Below are 17,382 nucleotides of genomic sequence, written 5' to 3'. Positions count from 1 at the left end.
CTTACCCGCTAAGACCCTGTCGCTCGTAGCGGTACAGGAGCCGGACTGCTTAGGAGGGGGATGTGCGTGTCACTGATGCTTGAACGCCACACTTTGCCAGTACACTCACACAGAACGGCCCTCAACTCCCGTAAGGCAGAACTGCTAGTATTACCAGACCTTTGTCTACCAAAAAGAGAACAAAACAGCCTACCAAAAAAACCCCTCCTTTAACATACATATATTGTTCCTTTCTTTTGAACAAACTACATTTTGTTTAAGGTTTTCAAAGTCAGCTGTAAAGACCAGGAAAGGGCCTTTTTAAGGCAGAAATAGCAGTACTGGTGAAATATTCAGTCTATGCCGTCCCATCTCCCAGGCCATGAGGCATGGCAATGAGGTATGTGGCTATTTCTGGCCAGTGGGCCGCGGAAGAAAGAGAAGTGTGCTTCCTCTGGGTGAAGCAGAGCACAGCCAACGCATGACGACATTCCCGCTCTACCTTTCCTTGCTGTAGTGACTAAGCAGAGCAGCTCAGGTGTTTCGTGGGATCAGCCACAGGCTGATGAGGCTTCATCACATGTGTCCCGGGGGCCTCGTGGGGCAGAGCCCCATTGATCCACACTGGAAATAGAGCATCAGTGGGGAAGGAAGGACATTTCCTGGTCATAAGCCACTGAGACTTTCCAGTGATGGCTACTGAAGTATAGACTGGCCCACCCTGACTTACCCGCAGACGGATCATGGAGACTCCCAGGAGGACACTGTGACTGGAGTGATGTTCTGTGGACCTTCCGGCTGAGCAGACTCCCAACTCTGCAAACCCACTGAGTCTCTCTGCTTCCCTTGTTATCTCAGAGGCTCATAGGCCATGTAGCACCACTTTGGGAAAGATCTAGAATCCAATTTCTTTCCTTCCTTTGTCTCTTTAAAACCATACTTATTGGGGATTAATTTACCTACGTAAAATTCATGCTGTTTGGTGTAGGGTTCCAGAGCTTTTGATAAATGCACACAATTGTGTATTCACCAGTATAATTTACAGAAGAGCTCTTTTCCTTCTGCCTCTTTGGAGGGAGTCCAGCCCTTCCCCGCCTCAACTCTTGGCCACCACTGATCTAAGGCCCATCCTTAGAGGTTTACCTTTTCCAAAATGACATACAAATGGAACCACACAGGATATAGCCTTTAAAACAAACAAACAAATAAAAACTTTTTATTTTGGAATACTTTCAGATTGACAGAAAAGTTGCGAAGATAGTACAACTTACCCAGCTTCTGCTAACGTTAACATCTTAAACAGCTATAGTATTTTGACATAGTAGCCCAAATTAGGAAATAAACATTAGGACAATACTATTAGTAAAACTATAGACTTTATTGGGATTTCACCCATTTTTCCACTGATGTTCTTTTTCTGTTCCAGGATCCACCACAGCATTTGGTTGTCTTGCCTCCTTAATTCCTTCCTCTGTGGTGGCTTCTCAGTCTTTTCTGTTTTTCACAACCTTGACACTTTTGAGGTACATTGGCCAGGTATTTTGCAGAACGTTGCTCAATTTGAGTTTGTTTGATATTTCTCTTATGACTAGACTGAGTTATGAGTTTTGGGAAAGAACACTACCAGAGGTGAAGATCCCTACTCATTGTCTCATCTCAGGGGTACATGATAGTGGCAGGAATACTCGGGTGGTTGTATCAATCAGTAGTTGCTTTGTGGTCACCTCTAAACACTATCTCCCTGGACGCATGTGCCACAGTTTCTTATTTACCAGGGGAAGCATATGTGAGTTTCTGGTTTTTGGAGATTATGAGTAAAGCTGCTACTAGCATTCACATCTAGGTTTATTTTATATATATATATAAAATAAAATATATATGTTTGTTTTTTGCCTCTAGGGTGAATTCTTATGCATGGGATGGCCGGATTGTATGGTCAAGTGTGTTTAAACTTATGTGAAACTGCTGAACTTCTCCAAAGCCACTGTTCTGTTCTGCTTTCCCATCAACGGGCTGTAGAGAGTTCCAATTTGCTCTGCATCCCAATTTCTTTTGTTCAGTGCTCTGGTAAGCGGTTCAGTGGAGAGAGAACCTACTTCATTTCTCTTGGTTCTCCACACAGAATCCTGTCCAACTTTATGGAAAAATCAGGGGCAACTCATTCGTTAGACTTTCTAGCCCCTTCCTACTAGAGTTCCTCCATTTCCATGATGCTTAGGAATGAGTTCATAAGGGATGGGGACAGAAGATGGGGGTTGGAGAGTCTTTCGGAAAGTCGTGGGGAGAGAGCAGCTGCTCACTCCCTACTTCAGTATCATTTACCAAACAAGTGAACTTCTGTGACAGAATGCCCATCCTTCTGTGTTGCACGCCCCACATCTCTGCGGTATCAACTCAGTCCCTGTAATGACTCCATTAGAGGCGATGCTACTAGAGAAGAGGAGAGAACAGAAGTGCAGAGAGGGTTTGTGACTTAAGCTGGTGGAGCCTCCACTTGGGAGGCTTGGCCACAGATTTCTCCAGCTTCAGAACCCTAACTCTTCACAAGTGCCCTACACTGCTGCCCTGGAGTGCATCCCCCAAGAGTGTGTTTAACAATTGGCAAACAAAAAGAGAGAGAGGGAGACAGAGTTGGGAGGAGAGTAAAGATGTGGGCTTCTTAAAAAAGAGCTTTGTGAACCATGAGAGACTGTGGACTCAGAGAAACAAACTGAGGATTTTAGAGGGGAGGGGGGTGGGGGATGGGTGAGCCTGGTGGTGGGTATTAAGGAGGGCGCCTACTGCATGCAGCACTGGTAATTGCTCTGGGAACTGTACTTAAACAGTGAATCATGGAACACTGCATCAAAAACTAGTGATGTATTTTATGGTGACTAACATAACACAACAAAAATATTTTAAAAAGGAAAAAAAAGAGTTTTGTGTGTCTTTGAATTCCTTTCTTCAGCTCTCCGTTTCTAGCAAACCCCTTGAAGTAAAAGCAGCTGTGGCTCAGCTGTTAGGCAATGTGGGTTTTAATCCGGTTTCCTACTAATTTATAGTTTTTTAAAATACGTCCCTCAGTTTTCTTAACTGGATATCAGCAGGCTGGATGCAAACAGCTCTGTGGTGGTCCCTTCTGACTTCCTGGTTATCAGCTATAGAAGAGCTACACACAAAGCGTTCAAGTCCCAGGGTTGTGGGTGGCTTCCAAAGGGGCTTCTGGAAACACTCTAGTTCTTTCATCCTCCTGGCCCCACCACCCCTCCAGAAACAATATACAAGTGTGTTCTCAAGGTCATTCCTGTGGAAACTGGAGTGGATCACCTGGCATTTTCCTGCCCAAGGATCCATCATCTATCCCTCTGATATCAGCAGCACACCTTCCCCTAGAGGAATCATACTTTCTCCATCCTCAGTCCTTGAGGGTCAGGTTCCAGGTTCAGGTCTATGAAAAGCTGGGAATACAGCCTATTTCCCACCCCCACCCACCTTGATTCCAGGGGCTGACTGAAGACCCAACACAGGATTCAAGGCAGGCTCAACTCCAAGACTTTGGCTGGAGATTCCCGTGCCCATGTTGCCTCCTTATGAAAAGTCTGTTAGAATGAAGCAACACAGAGGGAATCAAAGAAGCTTAAGAGGGGGAAATTGCTGAGACCACTACCTGAGCCCCTAGATCCAGCTGTGCCTGAAGCATACACCTAGACTGTTCAGTTAACAGAGCAAGTAAATCCATCCTCATTTGTTGTTGCTGTTTAAATGACTCTAAGTTGAATTAGGGTTAATTATTTTTTATATTTTTTTGAGAAACCTCTCTTAGGGTTCCAGAATCCTAGTTATTTATTTAAAAAGAAGGAGGAAGAAGAAGAGGAGAGTAGTCGAAGTTGTAGTTGTAGTTGTAATAGTAAACTCTAAAGGCCCCATGAAAGACAAGGTCTAATGTGCTGTTGGGAAACACACAGGATGATTGCCACCACTCCCTGCCCTATCCCCAGCACAAACATCCCTCATTTATCAGCATCCTTCTCTGTGCAGAATTCTTGGCAGAATTCACTGCCAATCACTGAAGTTGGCTCCAAGTTGAAGTCTATTTTTCAACAAAGCTGGAGAGACCTGCACACTGCACTGTGCGTGGTGCCAGTCAGAGGACCAGAGATGGTTTGAATCAAAGGACTAACTGCCGTGGCCTGTCTGGAGGACACTAGTTAATCACAAAGACATGCTTAGGAATATTGGCAAAATCAATAGTGCCAGTGGTTAAACCCCAAGCCATTGCCAGGGTCAGCCCCTCAGGAGGGATCTCTCAGCAGTGGAGTCTGAGAGAGGCAAGCATGAAGCTCAGTTAGCTGGCTCCTGGGGCTGAGGCATGGGCAGAAGGCATCTTGACCCTAATGGTCAGGCAGACTCCCATGGAAGTTCAGGGTCCTCTGCCCTGCCTCCCATCCCATGTCACACTGGCTACAACATGATGGTGAGCCCCCTCTACATGCCCACTGGCAACCCAGGGCTCTCGGGGCTGCCAACTCTGAGCAGACCATGTTTTCTTGGGCATAAGCCTCCAACAAAAAGTTCTAAGTTGGTGCCTTTCTAATTCTGAAGCTGACGGATGCTTTTCTCACTCTCACACAACTCAAAATCAACCTGACATTTCTAAAATTACATTTTGAAGGCAATGAATCTATAAAGTGCACCAGAGCCCATGCCAGCTGGGAGAAAAAGAAAGGAGGAAAGAGAAATGTTTCTGGCTCTCTCCCTTAAATTTGAATATTCTTTATATATTGGCTGGGGCAGCGGGAGAAAGAAAGGGAGACTTGCAGACCACCTAAAAGGGCAGGGAAGTTTTCAAGGAGCAGGTGCTCTCTGAATTTCCCTGAGGGGTCCATGCAACTGTGGTACAGACCTGCCTGGAGACAAGGGATGAAAATGAAGGAGTAGCGAGACTGCGCGTGAAGGGGGTGGGGCACCTTTGTCTTCTTCCTGCCACAGAGGTCCTTCTACAGGAGGCTGGGGAGGGAACCCGAGGTGGGCCCCCAAGGAAGCCCCCTGGCTGTGCAGCACACAGACTGCTTAAAAGAGAATAAGCCAGCAGCTGCTTCTCCTTAATAAAGTAGAGAGGTGGCCGAGAGGCCTTTGTGCGAGCCAGGATCAAAACACGCCTATCAAGAGGGATCAAGAGCCTGGCCAAGTGGATTGCAGATGGGAATGGGAATTGAATTTTTTTTTTTTTTTAACAAAAATGTAAAGAAAATTCAGAGAGAAAATGCCTCCATGTGCAGTACTCTTCTTTTACTTGTAGCAAAGCCTGTTCAACTACCATGATCCTCCACTCCTCTTCACCCACAGACCAACTTTAAAATGCCACCTGTTAGTATTTCAAGTGATCCATTCAACAGAGGACTCCACAGCCCTTTGCCCTTCCAACCCCCCCACCCCACCAAGTCCCTCCCTGTGCCTCCAGCCTGGATGGAGCCAGTCCACCCCTCCTGCTTCGCTGCTTGGTCTCCTTCCTGCCGCTGCTGTGGGCTTCCACGGCTGTAAGCAAACGTGACCCAGGAGGATATGGGTTACTCCTCATTCTACCCAGGGCAGCTCCATTCAGCTCATGAGTCCAGTGCTTGTCAGGTGACTCCAGGGCAGTTACCACTAGGGAGGCACGGAAGATTTGGGGAAACAACAACCCTGTGCTCTGGGGCTGCAACACCATGTGGTAAAGGCAGATGCATACGCATAGGCCTCCCAGGCCGGGCAGAGCACCAAACATGTGCCAACCATGAGACAGACAAGGGCAGGAAGGAGAGATGAGGGGTGGGTGCTTGAAGGAAAACTGCAGGTTACACTTGAAGGAGGTGGGACGTGAGGAGCTCCTGAGGGGCAAGTCGGGGTGTGATGGCAGCTGAGGCTGGAGAGAGGGGACCATCCTGGGTGGAGGGTGCAGTCAACGCACACGCCAGGAATGGAGACCTGTGTATGTGTGGGAGGGTGGGTGAGGGCCCCAGGGCTGTATCCTGATATCCTCAAAGACGACAAGTGGCAGGCTGCGTCATTAAGTGAGATTCTTACAAACAGACTCTAGAGTTTGGTCCGGCCGGGAAGTGAGCAGACCTACACCAGCCACATAACACAGAGTCCCAGCCCCAACTCGCCTTCAGGTCTCTTCGTGCATGGCGGAAGAGGAGGAGAATGCTTTCCAGTCCCCCAAGGCTGTCTTGCAGAGGACGGTGGTGACTGCTGGGGCCAGGTTCCATGAAGGCACACCACAGAGAGCAGAGAAGCCGCATTCCCGTGCTGGGGGAAGGAGCCACAGGAGACCCTTTCAGAGCTGGAGACTGAAGCTTGCAAGAGTGTAGCAGAGACCTCCTTGGCCCAACTGGGCATGTAGGACCAATTCTTGCTAATCATCAACCCCGCCCCCACTCAGGGCCACATGGGTGGAGTGTCTGAACTGCTTACATGCCCCCGTGCAAAACTTGCTCCCATCTCTGCCTGAGCCAACAAGAGTCCATGCCCTCCTCCCCTGTACTGTATGCGGGCGATGCACGGGATCATGTCAACAGCTTCATGCAGATGGGACTAGTCCTTGTCCTCTTCCTCCCTCTCCAGTCCCCATGCCCATAGCACCTCCCCCACTGAATCCCCACAACAGACTCTATTAACTTGTCTTCGCATGTCAAATATCTCTGCCATTTAATTTAAAAAAAAAAAAAGTTAATATCACAAGGGACTCTAGAAATACATGCTTTTGAATTCCAGCCATGGAGAAGACAAATGGAGACACTGGCATCTGCAGCTGTGCCTCTTTCCACAGAAAGGTTCGTGCAGTGGAGACCAGCCCAGGTCCCCTGCCCACGTGAGAACACACAGCCCACCCGGCAAGGGCTGGGGAAGAGTGTCTTTGGTTGGCCAGGTCTTCACCCGGAGCTCACTGGAAGGTGGCTCGGCAGGAAGAGAGAGTCTTCCTGCAGACCCCTGTAAAGGGGCAGAGGCAGGAGGTACACAAGTAGGCATTTAAGGTCTGTTAGCCTCCCGCTGCCTCTGGACAGGACTCATTGTTTAAACCTAAGACAGAGCAGGTTCATGATTTGAACTTGGATCTCACAGTACCCAGTGACACATCAGCAGCCGTGATGCAGGTGTTGGCAGGAGAGCAGGCAGCATAAGAACTGTTCCTGGGCAATCCTTATTGTTAGATCCACAAAGAGAATACACTCAACCCTTTATATCAAATAAGAGTAAATAATTATACCAATATAAACAGGGCCTCTGACCCTCTCATTTTATTAAAATGGCACGTAAATATTAAAACAGCATACTGATCACTTCATATGTCTGCGTGCCCGCAGGTGTGTGGCTGAGGAGTGGCCCATGGGCTCCCTCCGTGAGGCTGCAGACTCATGCATTGAGCAGTTCGTGTTCTTTATCAGTTTTCCCCACAGCGTCAGGATTTGATAATGGGTCGAGATCAGCGAAGAGGCTGAACCAGGCAGTCAGGTCCGAGGCAGCCTTCGCAGGCTCTGGAGAGAGAAGAGAAAACATGAATGAAAATCGCTTCCAAAGGCCAATCTCTGTCGTGCGCCCTCCAGGCTCCTGTTGGAAAGGGAGGGTGCTGTGTGGCTCAGGCAGACAAATCCCGCTACACTCTGCCTCTAAAACTAGTTAGGGAATTCCAGATCTCCCTGTGGGCTGGCCAGCGGATGGCACCGCCCACCAAGCCGCCCCAAACCTCAGACCATGCTGCTTCAACACAAGCAGGAAATACTACTGTGATTTCAGAAATCAGACTGAATGGCGGAGGAAGCAAGGTGCCTTCCAGTGCCCACCGGAGGAATCTTTTCAGATCTGCTGGGTCAAGGGAAACACGGTGGCCACTCTTCTCAGGCTTCAAAGCACCAGGCCAAGAGGAGGGTTGGCACCTAGGCCTGGCTGCTCCTTTTTTTTCAGGGTCACTGCCTTCTCCTACCCTCTCCTGTCAGAGGAGGGAGGCCTCTGACATGCCCCCTTCTCCCGCTGGGCCCTAAATTGTCCCCACATCCCCTCTATTTCATCCTCACTGGATACTCCCCTCAGCTGCTCTTTCTCTGAACCCCCTGACCTAACTTCCCGAATGCCACAATTAGAGAACCAAATTCTTTTCCAGATGAGAATATTTCCAAATGAGTGCCTGATGCAAGTGATTTCTACATACGCTGGGGGCTCGTCTTTATATAAATCATTCCACATGAGGATCAGAGTTCATTGGCTTGGGTGACCCAGGCTGTTTTCCCTTCCCCAATAGGTGGGAGTATCAAAAGCATGAAGAAAATGTCTGACAGGTTATCCTCGCTGAGAGCAGTTAGGAATGTGCTTCCATCTGGCTTAAAGAGTCTCGGAAAATGTTGGTGGGACATCCTGCTAAGAGGTTATGCCAGAATAATAGGAGAGTGGTGGTGGGATTATCTCACATCAACAGGCCTTTGGTCTTTTCATGCAATCGGCACTGAAATGGTAAGATAATGTGCCAATCATGGTATACTTCAGATTCCTGTCTTCTTTTTTTTTTAATGTAATCTCATAGATTACTTCATCATAATATAATCAATATATCTATTAAAGACATATAATTACTGCAAACAAGGCTAGTTGGTAACATGCAAGTTATTATTGTTTAACATTAACTGAATTCCATGTGCAATTAGCCTGCAGAACACTTGGCTTAATTTGATATGATAGGGACTTAAGAGATCTCAATATAGTTTGGTTAGGTTGTAGAGTGGCAACAACTTTTTTAAAAAAGGGAATAACTCATCTTAGTCATGTAGGAGGCCATACAGGAAACTATGGGGCAAAACTGATTTAAAGAGGGTGAACCTATTTGTAGTCTTGATAGGGAATTTAGGATATCTTAAAGATGTCTCCAGCAAAGATATGCTATACCCACTTCCCCTTCCTCCTAATTTCCCAAAGTTCTAGGGCAGCCCTCAGAGATCGCTATGGCCTTGCTAGGAGAGTTAGGTGACTGTACTTCGGGGGCAGCCCTCACCTAGACCTCCAATGCTGGAGTTTGGGAAACCAGGTGCAACTGCACAGTACCTATAAGAACATCACGGGAATGCTTCCGGATGATAAAGACACCTATTACTTCCTGTGATCAACACAGGGAAAGTGGATGATGACCAAAGGAAGAGAGAGGCAGCTGTAAATACAGAGATCTTCAGTTGAGCACATATTCTCTTTGGGGGCATATCTCAAAAAAGAACAGCCCCATGAGCTTGAAAGGCCCTCCTTGGGCGCCTGGGTGGCTCAGTGTGTTAAAGCCTCTGCCTTCGGCTCAGGTCGTGATCCCAGGGTCCTGGGATATAGTCCCTCATTGGGCTCTCTGCTCAGTGGGGAGCCTGCTTCCTCCTCTCTCTCTCTGCCTGCCTCTCTGCCTACTTGTGATCTCTGTCAAATAAATAAAATAAAATAAAATAAAATAAAATAGAAAGGCCCTCCTTTGACAACTAAGGACAGCCTGCTCTTTCTGAGGAGCACTACTTAAATGCCTCTTTTGGTGGTGGCAATGGTGTTTTCAGTTAAAGATAGCCACCTCAGTGGCCTTTCCTACCTTACTGCATCACCTCATCTCGGGCAGCACCCAGTCATGTGGAGATGGGTATTTGATGCCTCCTCATTTGGTTTGATAAAGGGAATTTTGAATTAAGACACTGTGGCCAGAAGAAGTCAGAATGTAATTCCCAGGATTATGCAAAACTCTCCACCCTTGTAGCCCCTGATTTGGCCCCTTGGGAACTCAAACAGAAATTAGTATAGAAAGACGGAAAATAGTGTTAGGCCAGTTGAGGCAGCTGTCATCTCCAGGGGATAAAACACTGTATTACCTTTCGTTGCAGGGCTGTTGTCATTTGGACTGCTTGCCTGTGGTGCTGGCCATGGAGTAGGAGGAGGACTGACACTGCTCTCTGACCAGCCTAATGTTCAAAACCAGAGGTGGTTAGGTCTAGGGAAGAGCAGGCTCACTGCCCCACCAGTTGCTGGGTGCACACATGGTCTCACTCACAAAGGCCTCCAGAGAAAGTGAAAGGGGTGGTGTGACAAGGCCCTTCTGCCATGATCCTCATACCTGAGATAGGTTTTAGGGGACAGTAGGTATGTGTAATCATGCCTAATTCATAAGTATGTAAAACTAGGGAAAATACTGGATTTTTGAAAAAGAATTTTTTTGGTGATATTGCTAAGGTTAAGACATTTTTTTTTCTATGCCCATTTTTCTTCTCAAATAACATTATGTCATGGTCACACCAAAGATTATACATAACATTCCAAGGAAATTAAGTGCCTTGCCTTTCTGTCATAAATGGAGAAAGCTTTAAAAAGTGACCACCAGTAAATGTAGCAATGTAACTAATAAACTGTGGGTCTTCTCTACTTCATTATGATCATTTATTTTCTATACAGCTAATTCAAATTGAGAAGCTCAGTTAATACACAGAAATAAGTGGTAGTCCAGTCCAAATATGTGAGGGGAAAGAAAGCCCCCTTTAACATGATGCTGTACCTTACAGTGGCATTTAGCCTGTGAAACCCAACATTCCCTAACATCCCTGTGCTCTGCCTGCCCCTCTTGTGGATGTGGCATTTTGCATTCGGCAGTCCTGCTTTGGGGGAGGCAAGCCTCACTTCCCAGGGCCTTCACTATGTGTACTAGATGTTTGGGCCTGGCTTACATTTAGTTTAGAACTTTACCAAATACTTTGCACGTCTGCTTTAATTCTTGGTGTGGAAGTTCTATCTTCTCAGTGAGACAAGAAATTGTTTCTTCAATGTCCTCCAAAATACCTGATGCAGTATAGGAAAGCTGTTATGGACTAAGTCCATTCTTGATTCTCACTGTGAAACACAGACCATCAGATGGTGCACCACTTTTGGGTCCAGCATTGTTAAATCTGTATCCTTTTACTGGGATGTTCTGGCTATAGCATCTTCTTCAGAAAAAGTTTTGTCTTTGCTAAAGCCCTCATGAGACAACATGTTTGGATCTCACAGTTCAGTTGGGGCAGTGAAAGCAATTTCTGGAGCAAGAAAGTCACGGGATATATGCAAAAAAAAAAAAAAAAAAAAAGACAGAATTTCATGCTATTTATTTCCCCTGCCATTATTCTAAGATGCCTCATAAGGGACTTACCTAGCGAATCTTACTATATTTATTAGTTTGCATTTTTGTGTCACCTCCTAGAGTTGTGAGCCTCCTGAATGCAGGAACCACATATTTTTCATCTGTACATCCTTTACTGCACCATCTGGCACATGATGGCTATTGGATTAGGATAGACTCTTGGAGAATATTCTTAAACCATGAGAAGTACATGAAGCATTATTCTAAGAGATGGCAAAACAATGCTTGGCACTGTAGATGCTACAATACTCACTGGCTGAGTTATTTCATTTTGGGCAAGTGGCATGCAAACTTCTCTATGAAGACTAACCAGTGACAAAGGAAACAGGAGGCCTGAGCTCTATCTACTGAATCTAAAACAACGTGAACATAGAGAGGGGCTTTAAGAGTATTACTATTCATTGGAAAGGTACTTGAATATGTCGTTAATATAATTCAAAATCATTCAAAAGCACCAGATTCTGAAGGAGATTTCTGGGATAATGGAAATGTTCTAACAATGAACTACAATGATTATTGCACAATATAAATTTACCAGAAATCCTTGCATCACTCTTTTACAATGGCTGGTTTTTATGGTATGTAAATTATAGTTCAAAAAAGCAGTTTATTTGTAAAACTGACCAGTATTCGATGGAATCCAGGAGTAATATAACTTCTTTAGTTCCTAGATAACTGGCCCATGAGCATTACTTCTCAGCACAAATCACATAAAACAGTGGTAAATGTGGGAAGTTAGAGCCAGGGATCCACCGTATGCCAAATAAAGCTGAAAGAGGTAGAATGTAACTGAGTAAATTTTACCCTTTTCCCTACAACCCTGTCCCCAACACCAAATGCAGTCAAGACCCATGGAACCTTTCTACCAAGCCCTGCAAACCTGGCCTCAACCTCTTACAGCACTGGCTCCTAAAGTGTGGTTCCCACACCAGCGGCACGGGCACCACCTGTGAGCTGGTTAGAAATGCAAGTTCCCAGGGCCAACTCTGACCCAGTGAATCAGAATTCCTAGGGGGCAAGCTCAGGAAACTGTTTCAACAACCCCCCAGTGACTGCTATGCATGTGCAAGTTTGAGAAGCACTGTCATAGGTGGCCTCCAAGGAGGCTGCAAAAGTCACCATGTCCATCAGGATCAGGTCATCTTGGCTGAGACCAGAGCCAAAGACAGAGGACCTCTTAGGAAACAGAGGGGTTGGTTTCAAAAACCCACCTCCTCATCTCCTGAGGTTTTAAACTCTTCAGTCCCACCCATGAAGCTCTCTGAGTTCAAGGAGGCCCACCCTTCCAGAGAGAACCTCAACTGACTCAGAGCAAAGCCAAATGACAGGTACAGAAGTCAACCCCTCCCTGGTCTCTGGATGCTATTTGATACAGTGGGAACTCAACGAGATAATTCTTCCCACTTCAAAAATATGCACAACATTCATTTTTTTTTAAATGGTTGCAGAGAACGTTCGAAAAGCAAGGCAGGTTCAAAGCATTGTATTTTTTGTAGTAGAAAATGGAACACATTCCTAACATAAGCAGAAATAAATCCGCGTGTCAAAATGGAGCTTCCCTCACTTGACGTAATGGGCATGTTCCCGAAAGGTTATAAATAAATAAACTGTCTGTAATCAAGCCATATTTTAAAAGTACCAGAAATATAAATCACATTTCAAGCCCATCACTTCAAGGATTATAACGGCATATTCCTTTATAAAAACAATAAATGGCTTCTAATTGGATTCATTTGTTAACTACAGATGATTTAATTTAACTGCTTGCCTAAACACTCATAAACCATAGAAGCAACATCTAGAATCTACAGATTTGAGGGCTTCTCTACAGCAAAGGACATGAAGAAAGAGTCTGAAGACATGCCCTCATTGGGAACTAAGATGATGGGGACAGCATCCCTCAGAATTTTCACAAAGACATGGGAATTGATCATTATTCCTTTGCCCCGTAGTAAAAGTCAGAAACCACAGTGAGTTTGCCAAATCACATTGTTTCCTCAGAACAGCTATTAAGGGTTAAGTCTAACAGCGTATGTGCATGAGGGGAGAACATGGTATGGCTGGGACACCAGCTAAGAGAAAAAGAAAGAAAAGAAAACACCAAGCTCAGCTGCCATGTCACACTCACTCAGATCACTTTGAGAATTATTTGGGGGAGGCGTGCAACGAGAGTAATTATGGATGGAATGCCAAGCCAGATTTCAAATGTCTTGGCTTCTGTCAGGAAAAAATGCTATTTAAAGAGAACTTAGTGTAGCTAATATTCCTGTAATTGCCATCAACTGTTCTCTAGTTGGTGTTAGTTGGCTGAGGCGTTTTTTGACATGAAGGTGTGGCTAGGAAGATGTCTCCCCATCTTAGAGTCCTTGTGTCAGGAGAGGGTGGTGAAGGGTGAGGGCTGCAGAGCCAGCATGGAGAGCTCTGTGAACAAAATGATGATCCTAGCTCACAGATGCTTTGATATGTCAACTGTATGATCCATTTGCAGGAAACACATATGAAATTTTATTGGAGCAATCCCGCCCCCTTTACTTACATAAGGGAAAATATAAATCGGCCAGAAATAACACTGGCCTGCTAGAGCAGCAAGTGAAGCCAAGAAAACACCATCCAGAGGAGCACTTTACCATGAAGGTAATTTCACTAGCTGGGAGAGCAAAAGCCTGGGCTGGGTTGATGATCACCCAGCCTCGGGGGAACTGAGGTGGGGTGGGCAGTGAAGGGGAAAGTGGGAACACCACAGTCCTGGTAGCCAAGCACCACCCTGCCATCCACATTTTCCCCTTCTGGCCCCCAGTTTCCATATCTGCAAAGGGTGGATACAAGTTTCTGCCTCATTAGGTTGTTGTATGAATAAAATGGGATCTACTAGGTGAAACCAGGGAGCACAGAGGCTGGAGAGCAGGCCACCAATAAATCCAAGCTGAATCTGAAGTTTAGTACAGCTCAGCAGACATGAGGAGCAACCCCCTGAGATTAGTTTAGGATTGCTTTCTTTTCATCTAGTGATTCAGTGTCTATTGCTCTTGCTCTCTCTTCTTGTCACCCATCTATATATCTATATATATCTATATCTATATATATCTATATATCTATATCTATATCTATCTATCTATCTATATATCTATCTATATATATATTTCTTAAAACATCTATTCCAGGCCCTCAGCCTGGAAATATGCTAGTGAGCAACACAAACATGGGCCTGGCCCATGACAACCCAAAGCAAGAGACAGAAAATGACACCAATCTTGCAATGATGTGAGAGAAAAGCAATGAGTAAGTACTGGCTGTAAAGGGAATGGAGGCAGAAACACCTTCCTCAGACTGCTGGCGGGGGTAGTGGGGAGAGGGAGTCAAGGAAGGCTCCCTGGATGAAATGACATTGAAGCTGAGAACCTGAGGGATGAGAACTTAACCAGGGAAAGCAAGCATCATGGGTGTGAGGTGGGAGACATGCTCTGAGGAGGAGAGAGAGCATGTGCCAGACACATTCAAGTTCGATATGGCTAGAGTCCAGCTTACTGACAGAATACGTGGGTCTCGGGCAAAACAAGGTTATTAAGTTGTGCTGAGTATAGGTGTAGGAAGTGTAGGCAGCAATGGGACTGGGGTCAGGTTATAAAGGACCTTGTAAGCCAAGCTGAGGAGTTTAGAACTTATGCAAATGGTGGATATAAAATGGCAACAACCTGGCAAGTCGCAAGACCTCTCTAGGATTTCCTGACTTCCTCACCTATAAAATGAGGGTGGAGTAGATAGATGGTCATCAACTCTCCTTCCATGGATTAATGGAGGCACTTAAATTCTGCACATAGCCAAGACCTGCAGATGCTCCTCCACAAGCCGCTTCTCTAATGGAACAAAACTGCTGGCTCATGCTGAGAGGGCCTACCCCATGTTCAAACTCTAACTACCCCCTGCAGTCTTCTCCTTCTCATCGTCTGAGTCCCAGGAATATCAGTTATCTGGAACCAGGTTAAGCCAGGAATGGCAAGAGGTGAGCTTAGTTTAAGGAAAGGTGAATTTGAGATAATGCAAAGCTTGACATTAGATTAGCTTTAAATAGAAACCCACCCAGATGGTAATAGCACCTAGGCATGGTGTAAAACAAAAGAATAGCCATAAGGAACACAGGGCTGTATGTTTGTGAGAATGTGGAACAAGACTCCTAACTTTGGTTTGCAGAATCCTAAATTAAAAGATGTCCTGGTGCATTTATTTTGAGCAGATGGTAGTCTTTTCAGTATCAGCGTCTATTTCTAAATTAAATTTGGGGTATTGGTGGAGAATGGAGAAGAATCTCAAATGAGACTTATCAGCCTTACCTTATCTCCACCTTGGGCAACCCCTCTGGTCAGCTCTCTTTCTAGTCACATTAAGAGGCCTCCGGAAGGTACAATTTTCTCATCGCTGTATGACACAGGAAACCCCAGCCCTTATCACGCTGGTAATTTCAGAAACTCTTAGAGATCCTACATAAAATCAATTCCTCTTTTAAATGTCCAGCCCCACTTGATCCTAAATGTAAGTTACTTTGTTTTGTTCTCCTAGAACCTGAAGTTGGGGTGGGGGCGGGGAGAGGAAAATATAATTGTTATGTTTCTAAATCTCCCCTTCCATTCTATTCTCCCAGACACAGGGGAGTAGAGGGAGGAGAATGGACCAAGAAAGGAGGGAGGGCAGCAGAAGAAAAATGGGGAGATAAAGAAGAGAGGAGATAGACGAGGTGAAGGTGGAGTGAGGAGGGGGTAAGGGGAGGGAAATGCAGCCTGTGGAAGAGCAGAGGTTGCTGTAGCTGGAGCCTGGGGGGGGGGGTTCCCCTCAGTTCTCTTGACACTCTGACCTTGAAGATGCAGCCCCACCTGGACCTCACAGAGAACTAGGACAATGGTAGATGAGACTGAGCAGGAATGCACTACAGGGAAGGTGTGGGCGGCTGCTAGCACAGACAAAGATTCTATAGATCATCTTGATTTCAAATATTCTATTCTGGAACATCATCCAATTTTTGTGGTCCACAGGGACCCTGCCTCCCCACATCCACATTCCTCCTCCATGGCAACCACTTGTCTTGGTCTCTGTGTGTGTCCAGGACACCCAGGGCCAGGCTAATCTAAGCATAAGTCCTGCTTCTCTGGGAGCATCCAAGGAGAGGCCTGAAGGAACCCACTGAGGAAACACGTTTACCATCAGAGACTTGGTACAGAGAGGCAACTGCATAGAATGGTGATTTCAGAGTCACATGGCTCAGGTTCACAGTCTGCCTCCTACCAGATGTATGATTTCAGGCAAATTACCTAGCTCCTCTGTTCCTCAGTTTCCCGGGCCCTAAAAAGGAAATGATGAAAGTTCCTGCCTGGGAAGGGTGTGGTGAGGATTAGATAAGTTAACTCTCTGCCACTGCTTGTTCCACTAAACCAACATGCCAGTGAGCCTTTCTACTCCATGCTGTTTGAATACTTATTTGTTTCCATTGTTTATTTAAGTTGGGTTTTGAGATGATCTGGATAATCAGGGGAAGCAGTTTCAATACAAGGTGTCAGAAGGTTAACATTTAGATGCTTTTGCAATTCATGTATATAGATGGACTTTATCTAGACCATGGAAGTAATAAAAAAAGTCTAGAGCCAATACTCATCTTTTCTTCTTTTTTAGGTGGGAGGGGAAAGTCCTGGCAAAAACACAGAACGTGGTTGTAACTGGGTAACATGATCGGTCATTGAAGCAGGGTGCCCATTCTTTATTTATACCACACCTGTTCCGAAGGTTCCCTGTCATCAGGGCAGCATCAGGGCTGGAACTGTGGATCACCTGTTGGGAATCCATAGGTGTGGCAGAAGCTAAATGGGCTTCCTCTTTCAAACATTTAGGTTCCACTTTTTTATTTTTCCCTGTCATTTTGAGTTTTATAGACGTTCAATTTGTGGCTGTTGGTATGCAAAGGAAACAGGATAATCAGAGGATATAAAAGAACTCCTTTAACACTGGTCTTCATAGAATACCAGCAGAAAAAAGGAAACTTTTAGCAGCCAGGATAATCCTTTTAAGTGGTAAATCAGATCATGTCCATTGGCAGTCCAAGACACTGTGATGGTTCCCAATTTTGCTTGGGCCCCTCAAAAGGCCCAGGTTCTTCCAAAGGCCAGGAGGCCCTGTATGGCCAAGCCTCTGCCTCCCTGCCTCACTCCAGGCACAGAGCTCTTCCTGCAGACCCTTGACCACACTAGGCACGATGAAGATTGTGTTCCCTCTGTCCCCATCTCCCCAAG

The 17,382-nt window shown here is 45.8% G+C and overlaps 1 protein-coding gene across 26 annotated transcripts in view; it reads right to left on the bottom strand.

Annotated features, from left to right (window-relative positions):
• Positions 1-7,201: 7,201 nt before the first annotated feature.
• Positions 7,202-17,382, bottom strand: part of ICA1 (islet cell autoantigen 1) — a 142,112-nt gene continuing 131,931 nt past the window's right edge. For 18 of the 26 annotated variants that reach the window (XM_082693332.1, XM_082693351.1, XM_082693343.1 and 15 more), the window contains 2 exons: positions 9,816-9,905; positions 7,202-7,472 (listed from right to left, as the gene is read on the bottom strand). In XM_082693332.1, the coding sequence (XP_082549458.1) occupies positions 7,351-7,472; positions 9,816-9,905 (212 nt within the window). In that variant the 3' untranslated portion in view covers positions 7,202-7,350. The remainder of the gene's footprint in view (positions 7,473-9,815; positions 9,906-17,382) is intronic. The other 8 variants (XM_082693353.1, XM_082693354.1, XM_082693355.1 and 5 more) reach the window with 1 other exon arrangement.

Source organism: Mustela nivalis (assembly GCF_964662115.1).
Source record: "Mustela nivalis genome assembly, chromosome: 12".
Classification (NCBI taxonomy): Eukaryota; Metazoa; Chordata; class Mammalia; order Carnivora; family Mustelidae; genus Mustela; species Mustela nivalis.
The sequence above is the reverse complement of the archived record's forward strand: the minus strand, read 5'-3'. Positions and strand labels throughout refer to the sequence as shown.